At 30.7% G+C, this 18,275-nt stretch overlaps 2 protein-coding genes and 1 pseudogene across 4 annotated transcripts; all 3 read right to left on the reverse strand.

Annotated features, from left to right (window-relative positions):
• Positions 1-217: 217 nt before the first annotated feature.
• On the reverse strand, positions 218-1,996 carry LOC125854527 (uncharacterized). Its single transcript, XM_049534106.1, has 6 exons — positions 1,652-1,996; positions 1,455-1,553; positions 1,161-1,202; positions 896-1,025; positions 621-722; positions 218-486 (listed from the first exon to the last, which is right to left on the reverse strand). Exons 1-6 carry the CDS (start codon positions 1,994-1,996, stop codon positions 425-427), a joined length of 780 nt encoding a protein of 259 aa, XP_049390063.1. The 3' UTR covers positions 218-424.
• Positions 218-13,651, reverse strand: LOC125854532 (uncharacterized). 3 transcript variants are annotated; one of them, XM_049534113.1, is made up of 7 exons: positions 13,372-13,651; positions 13,182-13,280; positions 12,731-12,772; positions 12,457-12,586; positions 11,401-11,502; positions 11,272-11,312; positions 218-445 (listed from the first exon to the last, which is right to left on the reverse strand). In XM_049534113.1, exons 1-7 carry the CDS (start codon positions 13,603-13,605, stop codon positions 425-427), a joined length of 669 nt encoding a protein of 222 aa, XP_049390070.1. In that variant the 5' UTR covers positions 13,606-13,651; the 3' UTR covers positions 218-424. The 3 variants fall into 3 exon arrangements, with proteins under 3 accessions (XP_049390070.1, XP_049390067.1, XP_049390069.1); XM_049534110.1 differs by lacking the exons at positions 218-445; positions 11,272-11,312 and adding an exon at positions 7,513-7,595; XM_049534112.1 differs by lacking the exon at positions 218-445 and having other exon boundaries at positions 11,228-11,312.
• LOC125856989 (dihydrofolate reductase-like) lies at positions 7,665-9,815 on the reverse strand (annotated as a pseudogene).
• Positions 13,652-18,275: the final 4,624 nt, after the last annotated feature.

Raw genomic sequence — 18,275 nt, forward strand, 5'->3', positions numbered from 1 at the left:
GAACAATTGCCCTTGCCTTTTCTGAGGTGAGACTTCTTTAAAATATGACCTTCTCTTTTCCTATTAAAACACATCTAGGTAGGAAGCGTTATAAACTTTTTTAAAAGACAAAAAATATGGATCCAATTATGAATATGTTACATGTAAAGAAGGTACCAATTGGTCAATTTGATGTATTGCCAATATTTGCATATTGAATTTAAAGCCAAGAGAAACAAATCGAATGGCATACTGCCGTAAATACAATAGCAAGGCCATAGTTCTGTAACTTTTCTAATAAGGTCTAGAATTTTTCTTTCCTAGAGAGCAAAAAAAAATTAATTATTCAAAGCCATATTATTTTTAACAAATTAAAGATAGACATCCTTCCCAAACGAGGAGCTACCACATAAAAACATAATTTCATCAAACTTGTTCACTTGTACTAGCTAATCTCTGCTTGCACCTTCTCAATGAAACTAAGCATGCTCTCTAATCCTTTCTCATCTGGAAAAAAAAAAAGATGGTATTTGCCATTGTTGTTAAACAATAAGGCTACTTTTGAAGGATTCAACAATTTTGAAGAGTCCGAGCAACACAACAGAAAATAGTTGAATTAATAAAAATGTTAAGAGGTTTACCAAATCTTGGTATAGTGTGGCCCTTAGGATGATGAATGACCACTGGATCAACATATGATTCCAAAAGTTTCATCCCAGACGGCTTTAGGAAGTCTTTCTCACCTATAATATCCAGTGAATATAAGTGTAGAATTTTCATAATACAAAGGTTGTAAGTGTTTAGTTTTAAAATATAGTATTTGTTCATAACGAAGTTAATAGTACACGGTGTTTAGTGTAGTTAACCCTTAAACATATATACAAAGTCTTTGATAATTTGTAGGGATAGAAAGTACCTAAGAAGTGAACAGAAGGGCATGTAATTGCTGGTGAATAAGCTTTTTCGGCCAGTGATTTAATCTGCATTTTCGCACCTCCAATTATTATCAGATATTTTATTTTGGGAACCTTTGTAAGTCCCACTCCCTGCCATTATCACGCCAAAATAACCATGGATAAGTGAAAAGAGGATAAATATCCTCTGCTTTCAATGAGATTGTGGGTTCGAGTCGTCAAACAAGTAAAATGGCTAGGAGCTTTTAAGAAGGGGCTAGTGTTTACCTTATCCTGCAATCCAGGCAATGCTCCAGAAAGAATTGCCCCCTGAATTGTATAAAAAAAACAGAGAATACTCAGTATCAGATTGTGCAATTTTCCTATAAAGATTACAAATTTGAAATGTGAACAAAGAAAAATAAAAGTACTTAAAAGAGTCAACTCAAAGTTATTCAGAATCAAGAAGAAAAGTAAGAGAAAATAAAAAATTACATCAATATCTAATTTTTTTCAAATTTATATCCAAACGCCCAACTAAGATAATAGGGAATTTTTTTTTTAAAAAAAATTAAATCATACCTGGGAGAAACCAAGAAGACCATCGAAAGGTCCATGCTTAATCATACACTCTTGTATATATTCAAGACACTTATCAAAATTCTCATACTCTTTCAATTCCTGTATTTCAAAACAACAACAGTTATAAAATAAAATAATTTTTTTTTCTTTTATTTGAAATTTAGTAAGAATTAATTAGGCGTGCAACGCAACGCAACCTTATTGAACTGGTACCATTCATAATAAGGAGGGTCAAAGATGCCTTCAACTTCAGATTTGCCTTGAGATGGAAATGGCGCATCAACAAAAACTAGATCCAATTTATTCACAACTTGAATTGGCCATTTATCAAAAATTTGCTTCTTCAGAATTGCTCCACTCGTTCGAAACCCATGAAGACAAAGAAATCTGGGCAATTTCCTCTGATTGGCGTTGGCAGATCCTTCACCTGCCATGGTGGCGACTGAATTTGTCTGCTGATGGATATTCATTGTTTGGCCATACATTTTGGAGCTAATTTTTGAGAAAATTTTGGGTAAATAGTACAGTATCTGCTTACTCATAGAATTTATCTAATTTTTGAAAATAGATTTCGAAAACTTGTAAAAAGAAAAGTGGGGGAAATATAATATTAATTTCTTTTTAAAGTTCAAAATCTATTCCAAAATTTTCTATTTTATTTTTTAATAAATCAATTTATTTATGATCCTAAGAGATTGCTTCTAAAATGCGAAAATAGTAGTTATATTTGTCTTTTTACATGGATGGATATTCGTAACTAATTGTAATTTGACGAATTAGAATAGCTAGTAATTATGTTATTAGTAAAAAAAAATTATTAAAATATCATGTCATGATATTATGATGATGTATTATTTAGTTCATTATATTTTGTATCAAATTTATGAATTTTTTTTTTTCGTTTTTAGACCTTATGAGTATAAGTCATGTTTCATATTTATATTTTATATAAAAAGTGAAAACTATGATCATGTTTGTAAAATGTAAGAAATGTAGGAAACGTTTGTGGAAATTTTCTGATGCTTTATTGATCATCATCTTGTATCTTTATATACAAGTATTTCGTGCAGGAAAATAAGAAAAAGAAAAATACAGAGAAAATCCCAGTTGTACACTTGTCTAAATCTTGTAAAAATATTCTAACAACCTAACTAATTTTATTCCCTCCTGTGTTGATATAGTATGTTGCTCACGTGCTATTCTTCATTTATTTATTTCTGCAGCTAATAGATAAGTAGGAATTATGTTTGCCAACATCCCCCCTCAAGTTGAAGGGGAGAGAAGAAACACCCAACTTGGATAAAATGCCATGATGGGAAGCGCCAAAAAGAGGCTTTGTGAAAATATCCGCGAGTTGGAGCTTTGAAGGAACAAACTGAAGAGAGATCAACCCAAATGCATATTGTTGTCGAACAAAGTGACAATCAAGTTCCACATGTTTTGTCCTCTCATGGAAAACAGGGTTGTGGGCGATATGAATCACAGCTTGACTATCGGAGTTAATAGGAACAGGTAATGATAGTGGAACTGAAAGATCCTCCAGTAAATAGATGAGCCAAGTTATCTCGACAGTGACTTTTCTCATGGACTTGTATTCGGCCTCTACTGAAGAAAGGGAAGTAGAAGTTTGCTTTTTTGATTTCTATGAAATGGAGGATCCACCAAGGGTAATGAAGAATCCACTGATCGACCGGCAAGAATTCTTACAAGATACCCAGTCGGCATCGCAAAAAGCATTTAGAGATAGAGAGAGAGCAGACGATAAGAGAATCCCTTGCCCTAGATCCAAAGCCAGATATTTCAATACACGAATAGCAGCAGAGTAATGAGAGTAGCATAGCCGCTGCATAAATTGGCTGAGTTTCAACACTAGGAAGGCAAGATATGGACGAGTATGCGTCAGATAATTCAATTTCCTTACTATATGCATGTAAGTGGTAGGATCAGAAAGAAGTATGTCAGCATCTGCATGTAGTTTGATAGAGGGATCCAAAGGAGAAGTAACAGAAGACACATGGGAAGTATCAAATTCTCTGAGAAGGTCAACAGCAAACTTGCGTTAACTGATGATAAAATCTTGATTCTCTCTAATAATTTCCAGACTAAGAAAATAATTGATGTCCCCTAAATCCTTTACCCTGAATTCAACATTGAGAAAAAACTTGATTTCAGCAATTTCATGAAGATCATCACCAGTTAAAAGAATAGCATCCACGTAAACTGCAACAATAGAGATAAGGCTTGCATATTTTTTAAAAAATAGAGAGTAGTCATTCAAAGACGAAGTGTACCCGTTGTATCTTAGAGCACCAGCAAGTCGAGAATACCACTGTCGAGAAGCTTGTTTCAAACCATACAGAGACTTTTTAAGAAGACAAATATGGGTAGGTGATAGAAGAATAATCCCGGGTGGGAATTTCATGAAAACTTCCTCATCTAATGAACCATGTAAGAAGGCATTGTTGATGTTCAATTGTAAAACTTTACAATCTTTCTTTACTACCACTGCTAAGAGACACCTGATGGTTATCATTTTGACAACAAGAGAAAAAGTCTCATTGTAGTCAATTCCTTTTCTTTGAATATCCCCCATCCCCACCAATCGAGCTTTAAATCTTTCAATTGAACCATCGGAAAGAAATTTGATCTTGTATATCCATTTGCAAGGTAAAACCTTCTTTCCTAGAGGTAGTGAAACAACTTTCCAAGTGTCGTTGAGTTCTAGAGCTGCAATTTCGACAGCCATAGCAAATACCCATTTATAGTGTGTAGCAGCTTGAGAGTAACTAGTGGGTTCAGTAAAATTGGTGAGGGATCTGAAAATTTGTTGATTAGGAACAGACAGGGTATTAAAAGAAAAAACTTGAGTAGGAGGAAGGAAAGCAAAGCACAAGTCTGTAAGATTAGTGAGATAAACACTACTGCATATGAAATCCTTTAGATAACCTGGTTTGTGAGAAAGCCTTTCTGATCTTCTAGGAGAAGAGGCATGAGGAATGACAGGGTCTGGTGAAAGAGGATGAACAATGTTAGGAGAAAAATGTGGTGAAGGAACAGAAGAAAAGTTGTGATTATTGAAAGTAGGAGAAAATGATTGATCTGGAACATCAAAATAAGAGGGAGAAGGAGTAAAAAGTTGAAAGGATGAGGTAGAAGATGTAGCAAAAGGGAACTGACCTTTATAAAAAATGACATCCCTGGATACAATTATTTTCTTAGTGGTGAGGTCCATGACTGTGTACCCCTTTTGGAAATGAGGATAACCTAAGAAAACATATTTCGTAGCTCGGGGATCAAATTTACTCCTTCCTTGAGATAAGGTGGAACAATAACAAAGACAACTAAAAGTTCTTAAAGACGAGTATGAAGGTGACTAGTGAAAGAGAATTTCATAAGGTGTCTTGCCATGTAAAACCTTTGAAGGAAAAACGTTGAATTAAATGTGTAGTTGTTAGAACACACTCACCCCAATAAGAAATGGGAACATGAGATTGAAAAAACAGACCTCTAGCAACCTCCAAAAGATGTATATGTTTCCTTTCTACCACCCCATTTTGTTGTGGGGTGGCTACACAACTTTGTTGATGTAAAATGTCATGTTCTTGCAAATAAGCAGTTGCGAGGGTTCCTTTCCCAAGTTCCAAAGCATTATCAGAACTGATACACTTAACCTTCTTGTTAAACTGTCTTTCGACCATAGATAAAAAGGTCTTTAAAATTGGAAAAACATTGTTTTTAGTGCTCAACAAGAATGTCCAAATTCATCTACTATAATCATCAACTATGGTAAGGAAATATTTGTAACCATTATGAGTAGCATGTTTATAAGGACCCCAAGTATCAATGTGAATTAATTCAAAAGTTTCTTTAGTTTTGATTGAACTAGTGGGAAAGAAGGACCTGGTTTGTTTAGCTTGAGGACAAGCATGACATATAAGAGTAGAATAAGAAGAATGGTTGATAAAATTAAACAATTTCATTGCTAATAGGGGCAAAGGCCCAAGTCTCATATGTTAAAGGCTTACATTTGAAAGAGCATCACAAAGAACAGGAATAAAACTGAAATTGCTTCCTTTTTTTGAAAAAGAGACACATTACTTGACATAATTTAAACTATGCCTAAAATTAGTTGGTTGCAGAAGATATAATCCTTCTCTAAGCTCACCAAAAGCTTACCACTCTCTTCATTAGAAAGTCTTGCAAAAGACATGCACTAGAAGTAAACAGCACATCCCAGTTGATTTGATCACACAACCTATGTATAGAAAGAAGATTGTATTTAAAAACAAAAACATGAAGGACGTTGGTTAGAGTAAGGTTAGGCAGAATAGAAACACTACCTATATGAGTGACAGTTACCTTGAAAGAATTAGGTAAACTGATGTTAATAGGAACAGGAAATAGGCTTCATAAAGAAGAAAGAAGAAACATCAAAACGCATGTGTTCTGATGCTCCTGAGTCAATAATCCAAGTTGCAGAATTAAAAACTGAAAAACATGTGCCTGAGTATTTAAGGATGGTACCAGCTACACCATTTGCATTTATCTCTGTTGATGGCACTGAATGAGACATCTGCATTTCCTTCACTATTTGAGTGATTTCTGCCATTTGTTCCTTAGTAAAGTGTTGAAAGTTGGTTGTCCCTCCTTCCTTAGAAGACTGATAAGAGTTGTCCTCTCCTGCAAAAGCTGCAATCCCTTTGATTATAGAGTTTTTCCCTTTAGTGAACTCGATATCCTCAGGGTACCCATGCAGTCTATAGCAATCATCCACTACAAACGCAGACACAAGAACAAGTAATATCTGCATTTAAAGAGTCCAACTCATCCCATAAACGTTTCAATTTAGTGAAATAACCTGATATATCAGAATTCCCTTGCACTAAGCCATTAAGTTCCTTTTGAAAGTGAAAAAGGTTGGTATCATTAGACTTACCAAACCTTTGTTAGATGCTATCCCAAAACTCCTTAGCAGTGCGGTTCGTTCGAGAAATTCCTACCTCTTTATCTATCTGTGAGATGTTTGAATAAATGACACTATCTCCAATCTCTTTGGATAATGAGTTGAGTAACCAGGAGGTTACCATGTCATTACAACAGTTCCATTGAGAAGAATCAGAAGCATCGGAAGGTGGTGCTTGACATATGGCATTGATGAAGCCTAGCTTCCTCTTAGCTGAAAGAGCTATCAAAATCGATCTCCTCCAACCAGGAAAACCTCGTCCATCAAACACAGTGCTTATGAGATTTATTCCAGGAGAATCAGAGGGGTGAAGATAATAGGGGTGACTGGAGTCCATAGCAGATGCTGCAGGTGCAACAATTGTTCCAGAATTGTTGGATGGTGATGAAGAATCTCCCATTGTAGATGATGAGTGAATGAAAATTGGATCGAGCTTACTGCTCTCATACAATGTAAGAAATGTAGGAAACATTTGTGGAAATTTTCTGATGCTTTATTGATCATCATCTTGTATCTTTATATACAAGTATTCTGTGCAGGAAAATAAGAAAAAGAAAAATACAGAGAAAATCTCAGTTGTACACTTGTCTAAATCCTGTAGAAATATTCTAACAACCTAACTAATTTTATTCCCTCATGTGTTAATATAGTGTGTTGCTCACGTGCTCTTCTTCATTTCTTTCTTTCTGCAGCTAATAGATGAGCAGGAATTATGTTTGCCAACATAAAATATAAGCAATATACTACTAGAAATATAAACAATAAATAACGAGAGTAGATTGTGGAGATCGTCTTATTCAAATGTCTTCAAATATCTCATGTAGTAGTGAAATAACAATCCTATTTATAGGTTGAAAAATCAGTACTTCAAAAGTCACCATGTTAAGTGTCACAATAAGTAGATACATTTTTATCCAAAATAGTTCATAATACCTAGAGAATATGTGCAAGTAGTTTATCTACTAAAAATATAGACAATCCACTAATTCAATGAATTTATAACACCCCCCTTGAATGTCATAGATAATTATTAGGAGCGATTTTACTTTTAAAAGCCAAGGGAAGAATTATTTCCAGAATGAGGAACTGGCATGAAAAAACATAATTTTATCAAACTTGTACTAATCTCTGCTTGCACTTCTCAATGAAACTAAGCATGCTCTCTAATCCTTTCTCATCTGAAGAAGAAAAACAAAAGAGGATGGTATTTGTCATTTTTGTTGAACAACAAGGGCTACACAGAAAATCTAAGTTGCCAATGCCCGGATTGCCGCACCTGTGTTGGACACACAAATTTGAAGAGTCCGAGCAACATAGCAGAAAGTACTTTAAATGAAGTTGAATTAATAAAAATGTTAAGAGGTGTACCAAATTAATCTTTGTATAGTGTGGCCCTCTGGATGGTGAATGACCATCGGATCAACATATGATTCCAGAAGTTCCATCCCATGCGTCTTGAGAAAGTCTCGCTCACCTATAATAGCCGGTGAATATAAGCCATAATACAAAGGTCGCAACTCGCAAGTGTTTGATTTTAAAATATAGAATATTTGTTCGTAACGAAGATAGCCCTGAAACATATACACAAAGTGTTTGATAATTTGTAAGGAGAGAAAGTACCTAAGAAGTGAATGGAAAGGGCATGTAATTGCTGATGAATAAGCCTTTTCGGCCAGTGGTTTAATCTGCAATTTTGCACCTCCAATTATTATCAGATATTTTATTTTGGGAACCTTCGTAAGTCCCACTCCCTGTCAATTAACACACCGAAATAAGCATCAGAAGTAACAAGGGTGGATTGCTTCAATGGTAAACAACCTTCATTTTTAATGTTGAGATTGTAAGTTTGAGTTATCGTTTTAAAAAAAATGGAAGCATGTAAAGAATACTATGATTCAAATTGTGACATTAACATTTCCAATACTTACCATATCCTGCAACCCTGGCAATGCTGCAGAAATTAGTGCCCCCTGAATTGTATCAAAAGGCAGATAGATAATATTCAGAATCATATTGTGCAAACTTCCTACAATATTACTACAAATTTGAAAGGGGAAAGCCCTCAATTTTGTCCGTGCTACAAAACTTATTGTTACAAAAGTGACTCATATATACCTTATTGTTACACAAATGACTGATATAAAAAATTATATCAAACAAAATCAATATCATTGTACCAAATTTATATCCAATCAAGATAATAAGGAAAAATACCTGGGAGAAACCAAGAAGACCGTCGAAAGGTCCATGCTTAATCATACAGTCTTGTATGTATGCAAGACATTTATCAAAATTATCATATTGTTTTAATTCCTGTATTTCAAAACAACAACAATTATAAAATAAAATAAAATTAATAACATTATAATTTTCTTGTTAAAAAGTGCAACCTTACTAACTAGTACCATTCATAATAAGAGGGTAAAAAATGGCGTCGACATCAGATTTGCCTTGAGAGGGGAAAGGTGCATCAGCAAAAACAAGATCCAACTTGAATTTGCCATTTATCAAATATTTGCTTCTTCAGAATCGCTCCATTCATGAAGGCAAAGAAATCTGGGTAATTTTCTGATAGTGGTGTCGTTTGATGTCTGCTGATGGATATTCATTTTTGAGAAAAAAATTTGGTAAATAGTACAATAGTATCGAATTTGTTTAATTTTTGAAAAATATATTAGTATATATCATTTTTTAAGTTATTCCAAAATTTAATATTTTATATAAAATAATTTTATTTATTTATGACTCCAATTAATTCCCATTTATCTTTTGAGTTGTCTGATCTGAAAAATATATGTTTGTCGTGAAGAAATTATTTTAAATGTGGAAATATTGTATAAAAGAATACTAATTAGTTACCATTGATGTTATTATTTGTCTTTTAACGAATTGTAGTAACTAGTAATTATGTTATTAACAATATTTATTGGAATATCATGTTATAAAAATGATAAATTCATATCAAACTTATATATTTTTTTAATATAATTTTTCAAACTTATGGATATAAATTATGTTTGATGTTTTTCAAAATGAAAATGAAAATTTATGTTTCCAAAAACTATTGCAAACATATTTTCAAATTTCAATCCAAGCAAATTTTATCTAATAGAGTTATTTAATTTATATTTATATATTAACACATTAATTTTATATTTAAAAAACTATCATATAAATCAATATTAAGTACATATTTTAATTATGTTTGATGTTTTTCAAAATGAAAATGAAAATTTATGTTTCCAAAAACTATTGCAAACATATTTTAAAATATCAAACCAAGCAAATTTTATCTAATAGAGTTATTTAATTTATATTTATATATTAACACATTAATTTTATATTTAAAAAATTATCATATAAATCAATATTAAGTACATATTTTAACTAACGTGCATTAATCGTTGATGGTACACATAGCTGTGTTCGCATGAATTGGTTTGACAAAGCAAAAGGCTTCTTCAATATGAAGTTCTGACTTCATAAATTTCTCATATAGCTTAAACTACAAATTTCTAAAAGTTTGAACAAATAAAAGATTTTTAAATGACTTAAGGTTATTGATAGTCCCTTAAAGTTGTTCGCATAATTCATTTAGATACTTTAATTAGGACTTGCACCTATTGAATACTTAAATTGTTCAAAACATGTAACTACTAAACACAAAACACTGATATGACAAAAATTGTGTTTTGCACTTCACTGAAGCGCGTGAAAAGATTCAATGTTTTTTTATTTTTACATTTTTTTTTATTGACACTATAATTAACTTAAAAGAATTTTTTTTCTTCTTTCATTTACACGTTTTTTCAAAAAAGAAAAGCACCCCACCCCCTACCAGTCATATTCTTCATAATTTAATTTGCAAGACTTTCTCCATGTTAGTTCCAACATTGTTTTTCTTTCTTTTTATAAAAAAAAGAATATAATTTCTTCCAAATCTGAAAATAAATGAAAATCAACTAGGAAGAAATCATACGATTCAGATTTAAAAGAAAGACTTTCTTTCGTACAATTTATTTCAAATCTCATAAAAATAATGGAATAAATATGAAGAAGAAAGAAGATAAATGATTTTTACGTATAAAAGAAATTAGCCAATATTTATTATCACAATTTTCGAACAAATATGTTTACTCAAATTCAAATATAAACCCATTAAATTTATCAAAAATGATATTCGAAAATTCGTAAAAATTAATTTTTGAGCTATCAATTTCTTTTTGTGATCAATGTAGAAATAAATAACCGCGGCAAAATTTTCTTTCTTCTTCAATCTTAGTATGAAAATATATTTTTTTAAAAAGTTAATCTTTCAAGTTATTTGAAAAGAAATTATGTTTTGTGATTTGAAAAAGAATGTGATTTGGGAAGAAGATGAAGATAAAAAGGGGTTGGGTAGCAGAGGGGTGGGGTAGAATAGGTTGACATTATTATTTATTTTTTTTCTTTTTAAAAAAACTAGAAATAAAATGTGTTTGAAATAATTTTAAACAAAAAAATATTTTTTAAAATAATTTTGGGGGCCCGGTGCCACATGTTATTTTTTAAAAAACAATTTTTGAATAAGTAAAAGTATTCAATAAATACTAATTTTAATTGAAATGTCTAAGTGAATTATGTAGACAACTTTAAGGAACAATCGATGATTTAAGCCTATTTAAATATAATAGAATGGCAAACTGCCGTAAATACAATAGCATGGCCATACTTCTGTAACCTTTCTAATAAGTTCGGTACTATTTTATTTATTAAAAAAAAAAAGTAGAAATTATATGTCCCAAACGAGGGACTGCCACAAAAAAAAATTAAAAAAATTATCAAACTTGTTCACTTGTTAATCTCTGATTGCACCTTCTCAATGAAACTAAGCATACTCTCTAATCCTTTCTCATCTGAAAAAAGAAGAAGAATTAATTAACAACACAGAATATAATAAACATTAAATGAAGTTGAATTAATAAAAAAGTTAAAGAAGTTTACCAAATCTTGGTATAGTGTGGCCCCTAGGATGATGAATCACCACTGGATCAACACATGATTCCAACAGTTCTATCCCATACTTCTTTAGGTAATCTTTCTCACCTATAATGTTTCAATTAATAACCAGTAATTAATATCGTATATTTTTTTAAAAAAAATATTTCATCTTCAAAGTGTGAAAAGATAGATTTTATCATTGTTAGATCACTTAAAAGTTATTATAGATAATTATTCATAACAAATAACTAATCGCCCTGAAAATAAAGCATACCACCTGCTATAACATATTAAAACACATTTAAGAAAATTAGAAGCTTTGGATACATGTTGCGATAATAACATGTTGAAGTTTAGCAGCTGGACCCCCCACCCCCTCCTAAAAATAGGCATGTTGAAGTCATAAGTTTGGATTTTCTAGCTTATGCTATAGTTTAATAAGTCAATTGAAACAACTCATAACTGCAATTAGTTATGAAACAAGAATTTAGGAGTTGTTTGGTGACTGGATGACGGTTGGAAACTTGGAATGTCTCACACAATTAACTATCTATTTTTTAAACAGAATAGCTAATTCTTGAGATTAATTGATATTCACAAGGAAATGTGAAATATTTCGAGATTGATATACCTTATACCATCGATCAAACAACTCCTCTTGTCTAAAAAATCCTTTATATATATCGAGGCATATCCTCTAAATATTCCTCCCAACAATAACCAATATTGACGTATTTATCGATCTAATAAGTTGGAACTATACATTGTGTTTCTCGACATGCCTTTATTTATTTAACAAATACTATAGTACTTAATTTGCATCGTTCCATGAAATTTCTTAACAAATTCAATTTAATCGAGTCGGCCCAAATTGACCAGAATCTATAGTTGACTTGTCCTAGTTTATAAAAAAAACGTTTTAAAAGAAACAAAATAATGTGTTGTTCATTTTGCACAAAACGTTATGAAATAAATAAAAAAGAATCATACTACGTGTACTGTAAAATAGCCAAACAACAATACAACGTGTTGAAATTTTTTGCAGGAACAGAAAAGTACCTAAAAAATGAAGGGAAGGGCATGTAATTGCTGATGAATAAGCCTTTTCGGCCACAGATACATTCTGAAATTTAGCACCTCCAATTATTATCAGATTTTTTATTTTTGGAACCTTTGTAAGTCCCACTTCCTGCCAATATCACACCATGTAATCATCAATTATCATGAAAATTTTAATTGAACACGAATAATTATGACAGTACGATTGGAATTTTGATATTTTCATTTCACACAAAGAACTAAACAAAAATTTAATTTATCGCGTAGTGTGTACCTTAGCCTGCAACCCGGACAATCCTCCAGAAAGAATTGCCCCCTGAATTTTGTATCAAAAAGACAGAGATACTCAAAATCAAATTGTGCAAATCTATTTTCTAGTAATAAAGATACATGTAATATCATAAATTTGAAATGTGAAAAAAGAAAAAGAGAAAAGTACTTAAAATGCAGAGAAGAAATAATTATTATAGCAGTATCTTTTTTTAAAAAAGCATCAACCTCAAATAAAGAATTTTATTCCACCTTTAACCGGAAATAGTCTAAATTATGTCTTTTTGCTTTTAAAAAAAACAATTGTTTTCATAGAAAAAAAATATATTTTTGACTTAAATAACAGACCTTTTTTAAAAAATCAAATACTTCCAAAGTACATGCAAAAAACATTGAACCAAATTTATAACCAATCCAATAACGAATAAAGAGAAGAAAGAAAAAACTCGAATTACCTGAGAGAAACCAAGAAGACCATCGAAAGGCCCATGCTTAATCATACATTCTTCAATGTATTCAAGACATTTATCAAAATTCTCATACTCTGTAAATTCCTGTATTGAAAAACAACAACAATTAGTTGTTAGATCGAAATTGAAGGAAGAACTATGTAATGGAATTTTAATACTGAAAAAGGGAAGCGACCTTATTGAATTGGAACCACTCGTAATAGGGAGGGTCAAAGATGCCTTCAACTTCAGATTTGCCTTGAGATGGAAATGGCGCATCAACAAAAACTAGATCCAATTTATCCACCACTTGAGTTGGCCATTTATCAAATATTTGCTTCTTCAAAATTGCTCCACTCGTTCGAAATCCATGAAGGCAAAGAAATCTGGGTTTCCTTTGATTAGTTTTGCAATCACCTTCACTTCCCATGGTAGCAACAATTTATATATATAATTTTTTTCAGAAAGTAAAATGACTCTGTTTTGTAGATTTAGAGAAAAGTCCGTAAGTGTAGGAGGAATATATAGAGTGAAGGAGAAAGGGAGTCGTGCCAGAATTTTTTTAGGCGTGGGTTGGGGAACGCGTAGGATGAATTGTCTACGGGATTTGGGGCTCGTGGGATATTGCGTGGACGGTAAAGCTCGACTCAAAAAGAGAAATATTTGGCCAGAATTTGGCCATGTAAAAAGACTAGAATATTCTTGTTTTAATTTTTGTATTTATTTCCTCAATACTTTTTCCTCCAAACAAAACTAACCTTTTTTATATTTTCCAAACTCCTTGAACTACTAAAACACAAACTATTTGCCTGCCAAGGAAAATGAAAAAATGTCTTTGTGTATATTTTTTTGTGTGTCTATAGTTTATCCGATTTATTTTTAAAAATAAATATTGTTTAGTAAATAAAAAAATTGTACGTTTTAGTTAAAAAAATATTTTTGTAATTTTGTTTTTACACATTAATATTTTTTTCATTATAAACCAAATTATGTTCTACATATACATAAAATACATTCCTTCCTCTATCCCTCCCTTGAACTCAATTATGATCATAAGGTGCCAACGCATATCTTGAAAAATTATTTTTTCGCTTAAAATAAACTATAAATGACTATCTTATCTACTTAAGATTATACTTAATTATTTTGTAATACAAAATTAGTAAAATATAGTAATTAAGTGTAGATTAAAAGAGTTTAATTAAATTTTTCTTTAAATATAATCAACTAAATAGATTAGTCTATATAATGGATGTTTTTCAAGAGAAAAAAATTATTTTGAAATTTGGATATTTCTAAAAATAATTGATGATAAGACATATATAACTATGCCATAAATAATACATTATTCTTTATTTGTGTATGATGTGATTCATATGCAATCGAAGATATGAAGACAATCACATAAGAGGAAACATGATGGTAATTTGAGTTTTCTACATATTTTGTTCACATACATTCTGAGTATAATTGGATAAAATATATTTTATCACTAATTTTTTTCTAGAAAATCAATGCGTAAAAACAACACCTTTAAATAAATAAGAGTAATTGTTTAGCCAACTCGGTCAATTTCAGATTTTATTTTTGAGTGTTGTCGATATAAATTTTTAATATTTAAATTTAGAATATAAATTATCTTTTCACGATTAGAAATTATAAATTTAAATAGATAATCTACACTTTACTATATTTTATACTTTTCAAAAAATTTCTTATCATTAAGAAATCAGAAATGGAAAATAAATAAACAAAAAAATNGGAAAAATTTGAAATTGAAAAAGAGATATATTATTTATTATTTTTTTAGATCTTGAAAATTTCAAGGGAGAAGAATGGGTGAGACTTATGTTTTCTTTGGTGAATTTTTTGGTTCCTTTCCCATGTTTAATCATGAAATCATCAATAATTAATCTCATTAATCATTTTCCATGTATTGGAAATATAATTGAAGAATATATTTAATATTTAACTTAAAGGGTAAAAATGTCCAAAAATAAACTAATTTATAGTGTGAACATGTCTTTTTTTCATTCTTTCATTCTGGCCAAATTATGGCCAAATTTTTATGGCCAAAAGGATTTTTTCTTTTTTTATATTTAAAATTTAAATTGAAATTATTTATTTTTTTAATAAAGAAGCAATTTATCTATTGCATGGCGTTCTTTTTGATGGTACACTATTGACATGTGAAGTCGTGAAGCTCATTAGTGAGCCAATCTCAACCCCACAACGCATGTGATATGTGAATCGAAGTGTAAAAAATTATTTTCTTGAACCTCAAACTTAATTAATTAGTGAATAGTAGTGTAAAACATGGTGAATATATATATATATATATATATATAAATATATGGGAAATAATTGAAATTGCACAATAATAATAAAACTTATTATTTAATAAAAAGTAGTCTTGAGAATAAATGAATATTACTACAATAATATATAAATATTAGTGCAAAAAATTAATACTTGAATCATGCTGAAAACTGTCTTAAAAAACTATTTCAACAGTATAAAATATTACACCAAAATTAAACAAACTTTCCCTATCTTAAATAGAGGATACATGAATCAACACATTAATTAACATCAGGAAGTTATTAATGGGGAAATAAAATAAACATTGATTAATTAAACGAGGGATTCAGAAATAGAGGCAGCATATAGATGCTTGTTACTCCCTTAGTCCAAAAAAGAATGACACATTTTTATATTAAGTAACAATTTAATTATAAAATATTTGTGTTACCTTGATGAAATGATTTACACTCACACAAATTTCTATTATTCATTTTGGACTATAAATTTTAATTTTTTTTCTTTTTTTCTTAAACTCCATGCGGAATCAAACTACCTCACATAAAATGAGACGGAGGGAGTATATATTATAATGAACAAAATGAGAAGAATATATAGGGAAAGAATGCCATGTAACAATGACAAGTGGCCTTGCCACTTGTCCAATTCCCTACATGCAACATGACACATGGAGAATGAGTTGTCAAGAGAAAAAAACGAGGTAATATCTCAGATGGCCACTCAATTATGAATTATTTTCTCAGAAAGTCACTCAATTTTTAACTCAAAAGTCACTCAACTATGAGTGTTTTATACTTACAAAGTCACTCAACTTATTCAATTAATTTTTTAAAATTAAAATTTAATTAAATGAAATTTTTATCTCTAACTAAAATTGTAAAAAGATGACCCACCTACTTAACTAGATCCGCTAAAAATATAATAGTGATCCTTTTATTTTACCTTTTCCCCAAATTTAATAGTTAGGATTTATTATTTTAAGAACCTTTAAATTTTGTATGTTTTATGATTTTTTTTCTACACTATGTTTAATTTGTGTTAATAGGAACATCGATACAGTTTGAAAATTTTTTAAGCATGGTATGTTGACGATTTTTAAGCATAGTATACTGACGAGGTTAGATAATTTTTTAAGCATAGTATAATTGGCAGTTCAAGTGGATGCTTATTTATTTTTAATTTTTTTTCTTAGAAATAAAAATTTGATCTAAGTAGATTTTAATTTTAAAAAATTAATTGAATAGGTTGAGTGACTTATTAAGTAAAACACTCATGGTTGAGTGACTTTGTATGTAAACACTCGTAGTTGAGTGACTTTTTGAGTAAAGAAGAGAAAAGACATAAAGTCACCATTACAGTTGTTTTGAATTTTCAAAAAGACACCTTAACTTTGTAAGCGTCTTATTATCCCACAAAAATAGTGAATATCTTTGTAAAATGATCATTTTGACCCATTTTCTCACTATGTTTGTGAACACTCAAATAACAACGCATGAAGATCTATTTTAACTGCCAAAAACCAATTAAAAAATGCCACATTTCAACTATTTTCTTTATTAATTAATTAAATAATTAAATACTTCATCTTCTTTTCTTTATTAATTAATTAAATAATTAAATACTTCATCTTCCCCAAATTTGCTGTTGGAGAAGATTTTTTCAAACAAGTACTTTTAGGAATCAACAATGGTGACATCAACCTCGACACCAAGTTCAATGGTGAGTGGGGTGATTTGCTTGACAACATTTGGGGAGCTAAAAAGGTCAATCCGCGCTCGTGAACCCTCAACTCAAACTTGTCCCATGTATTTGTGCCTTCTCCATAGGAAGACTTCCTAGGGATAATGTTATTTGTTGGTGTACATCTTGCACCTAGAAACGACTATAAAGAGTTTAAAATATGAAAATATTGATTTTTGGAAAGAATAAGGAAATCTGGAAATTTTGTCTAAGTTAAGAAAGTGAGTTTTGACCATTTTCAAACGGTCATAACTCCTAGCTCATGAAGAGTTAGGATCAGATATTGATATGGTTGAAAAGCTCTTGAAGAGATATTTCCAACGCCGCCAAGATTGCACGATTTCGACATCGTATGAGTGAGATATGCCTTTCGGAAGTTGGGCTGTTGGATTGAGAAAAGTCCTAATCCGGATTTAGAGAAGGGCAAAGTAGTCTTTTCTCTAATTAATTTCCTAATTTGATTCTAGGGATTTATTGGGGTAAAAACATGACTTAGTCAGTTTGGAGAATTGAGAAATACGCTTAGGGCTTGGAGAAGAGAGAAAAGAAGAAAGAAAGGGAGAAAAAGGCAAGAATTCGTCAAGATCATCCAAGCTTGCAAGTGGAATTCGTCGGGGGTAATCCCTATGTGAGATATTTTTGTGTTGGATTAGTTCACCCACACACCAACTTTTTTAAATCCAATTGTTTTGAGTTGTTTACATGTTGAAGAAGTAAGGTTCTTGAGGAACAAATTGTAGAATTCTTGTTGGTTGAGTTGTTGATGCTTGAGGTGAGTTGATTCATGTTTTCAAGTTATTTTTTTAGTTAGATTGGTTTTATATAGAGGGTACAATGGATCCTAAGGGCATCTCCAACCCAATCCTCTATTTTACTCTCCAAATATAGAGTTCTCTATTTTTTCAGACAACCAACTCCAACCCAATTCTCTATTTTACTCTCTAAAAAGGAATCTTTTTCTCTCTCCTCAATATTATATTATTATTTCTATTTCATTCTTATTTTCTTACTATTTCATACTATAAATCCTTTTTTTTT

This window comes from Solanum stenotomum, chromosome 2 (assembly GCF_019186545.1).
Source record: "Solanum stenotomum isolate F172 chromosome 2, ASM1918654v1, whole genome shotgun sequence".
Classification (NCBI taxonomy): Eukaryota; Viridiplantae; Streptophyta; class Magnoliopsida; order Solanales; family Solanaceae; genus Solanum; species Solanum stenotomum.

Coding starts and splice junctions, on each gene's coding strand:
- LOC125854532 (XM_049534110.1), bottom strand. CDS start 13,605: ATGGGAAGTGAAGGTGATTGCAAAACTAATCAAAGGAAACCCAGATTT. Junction 13,281..13,371: donor AGTGGTTCCAATTCAATAAG/GTCGCTTCCCTT, acceptor TTTTCAATACAG/GAATTTACAGAGTATGAGAA. Junction 11,503..12,456: donor CCCTTCCCTTCATTTTTTAG/GTACTTTTCTGT, acceptor GAAACATTATAG/GTGAGAAAGATTACCTAAAG.
- LOC125854527 (XM_049534106.1), bottom strand. CDS start 1,996: ATGAGTAAGCAGATACTGTACTATTTACCCAAAATTTTCTCAAAAATT. Junction 1,554..1,651: donor AATGGTACCAGTTCAATAAG/GTTGCGTTGCGT, acceptor TTTGAAATACAG/GAATTGAAAGAGTATGAGAA. Junction 1,203..1,454: donor GTCTTCTTGGTTTCTCCCAG/GTATGATTTAAT, acceptor TATACAATTCAG/GGGGCAATTCTTTCTGGAGC.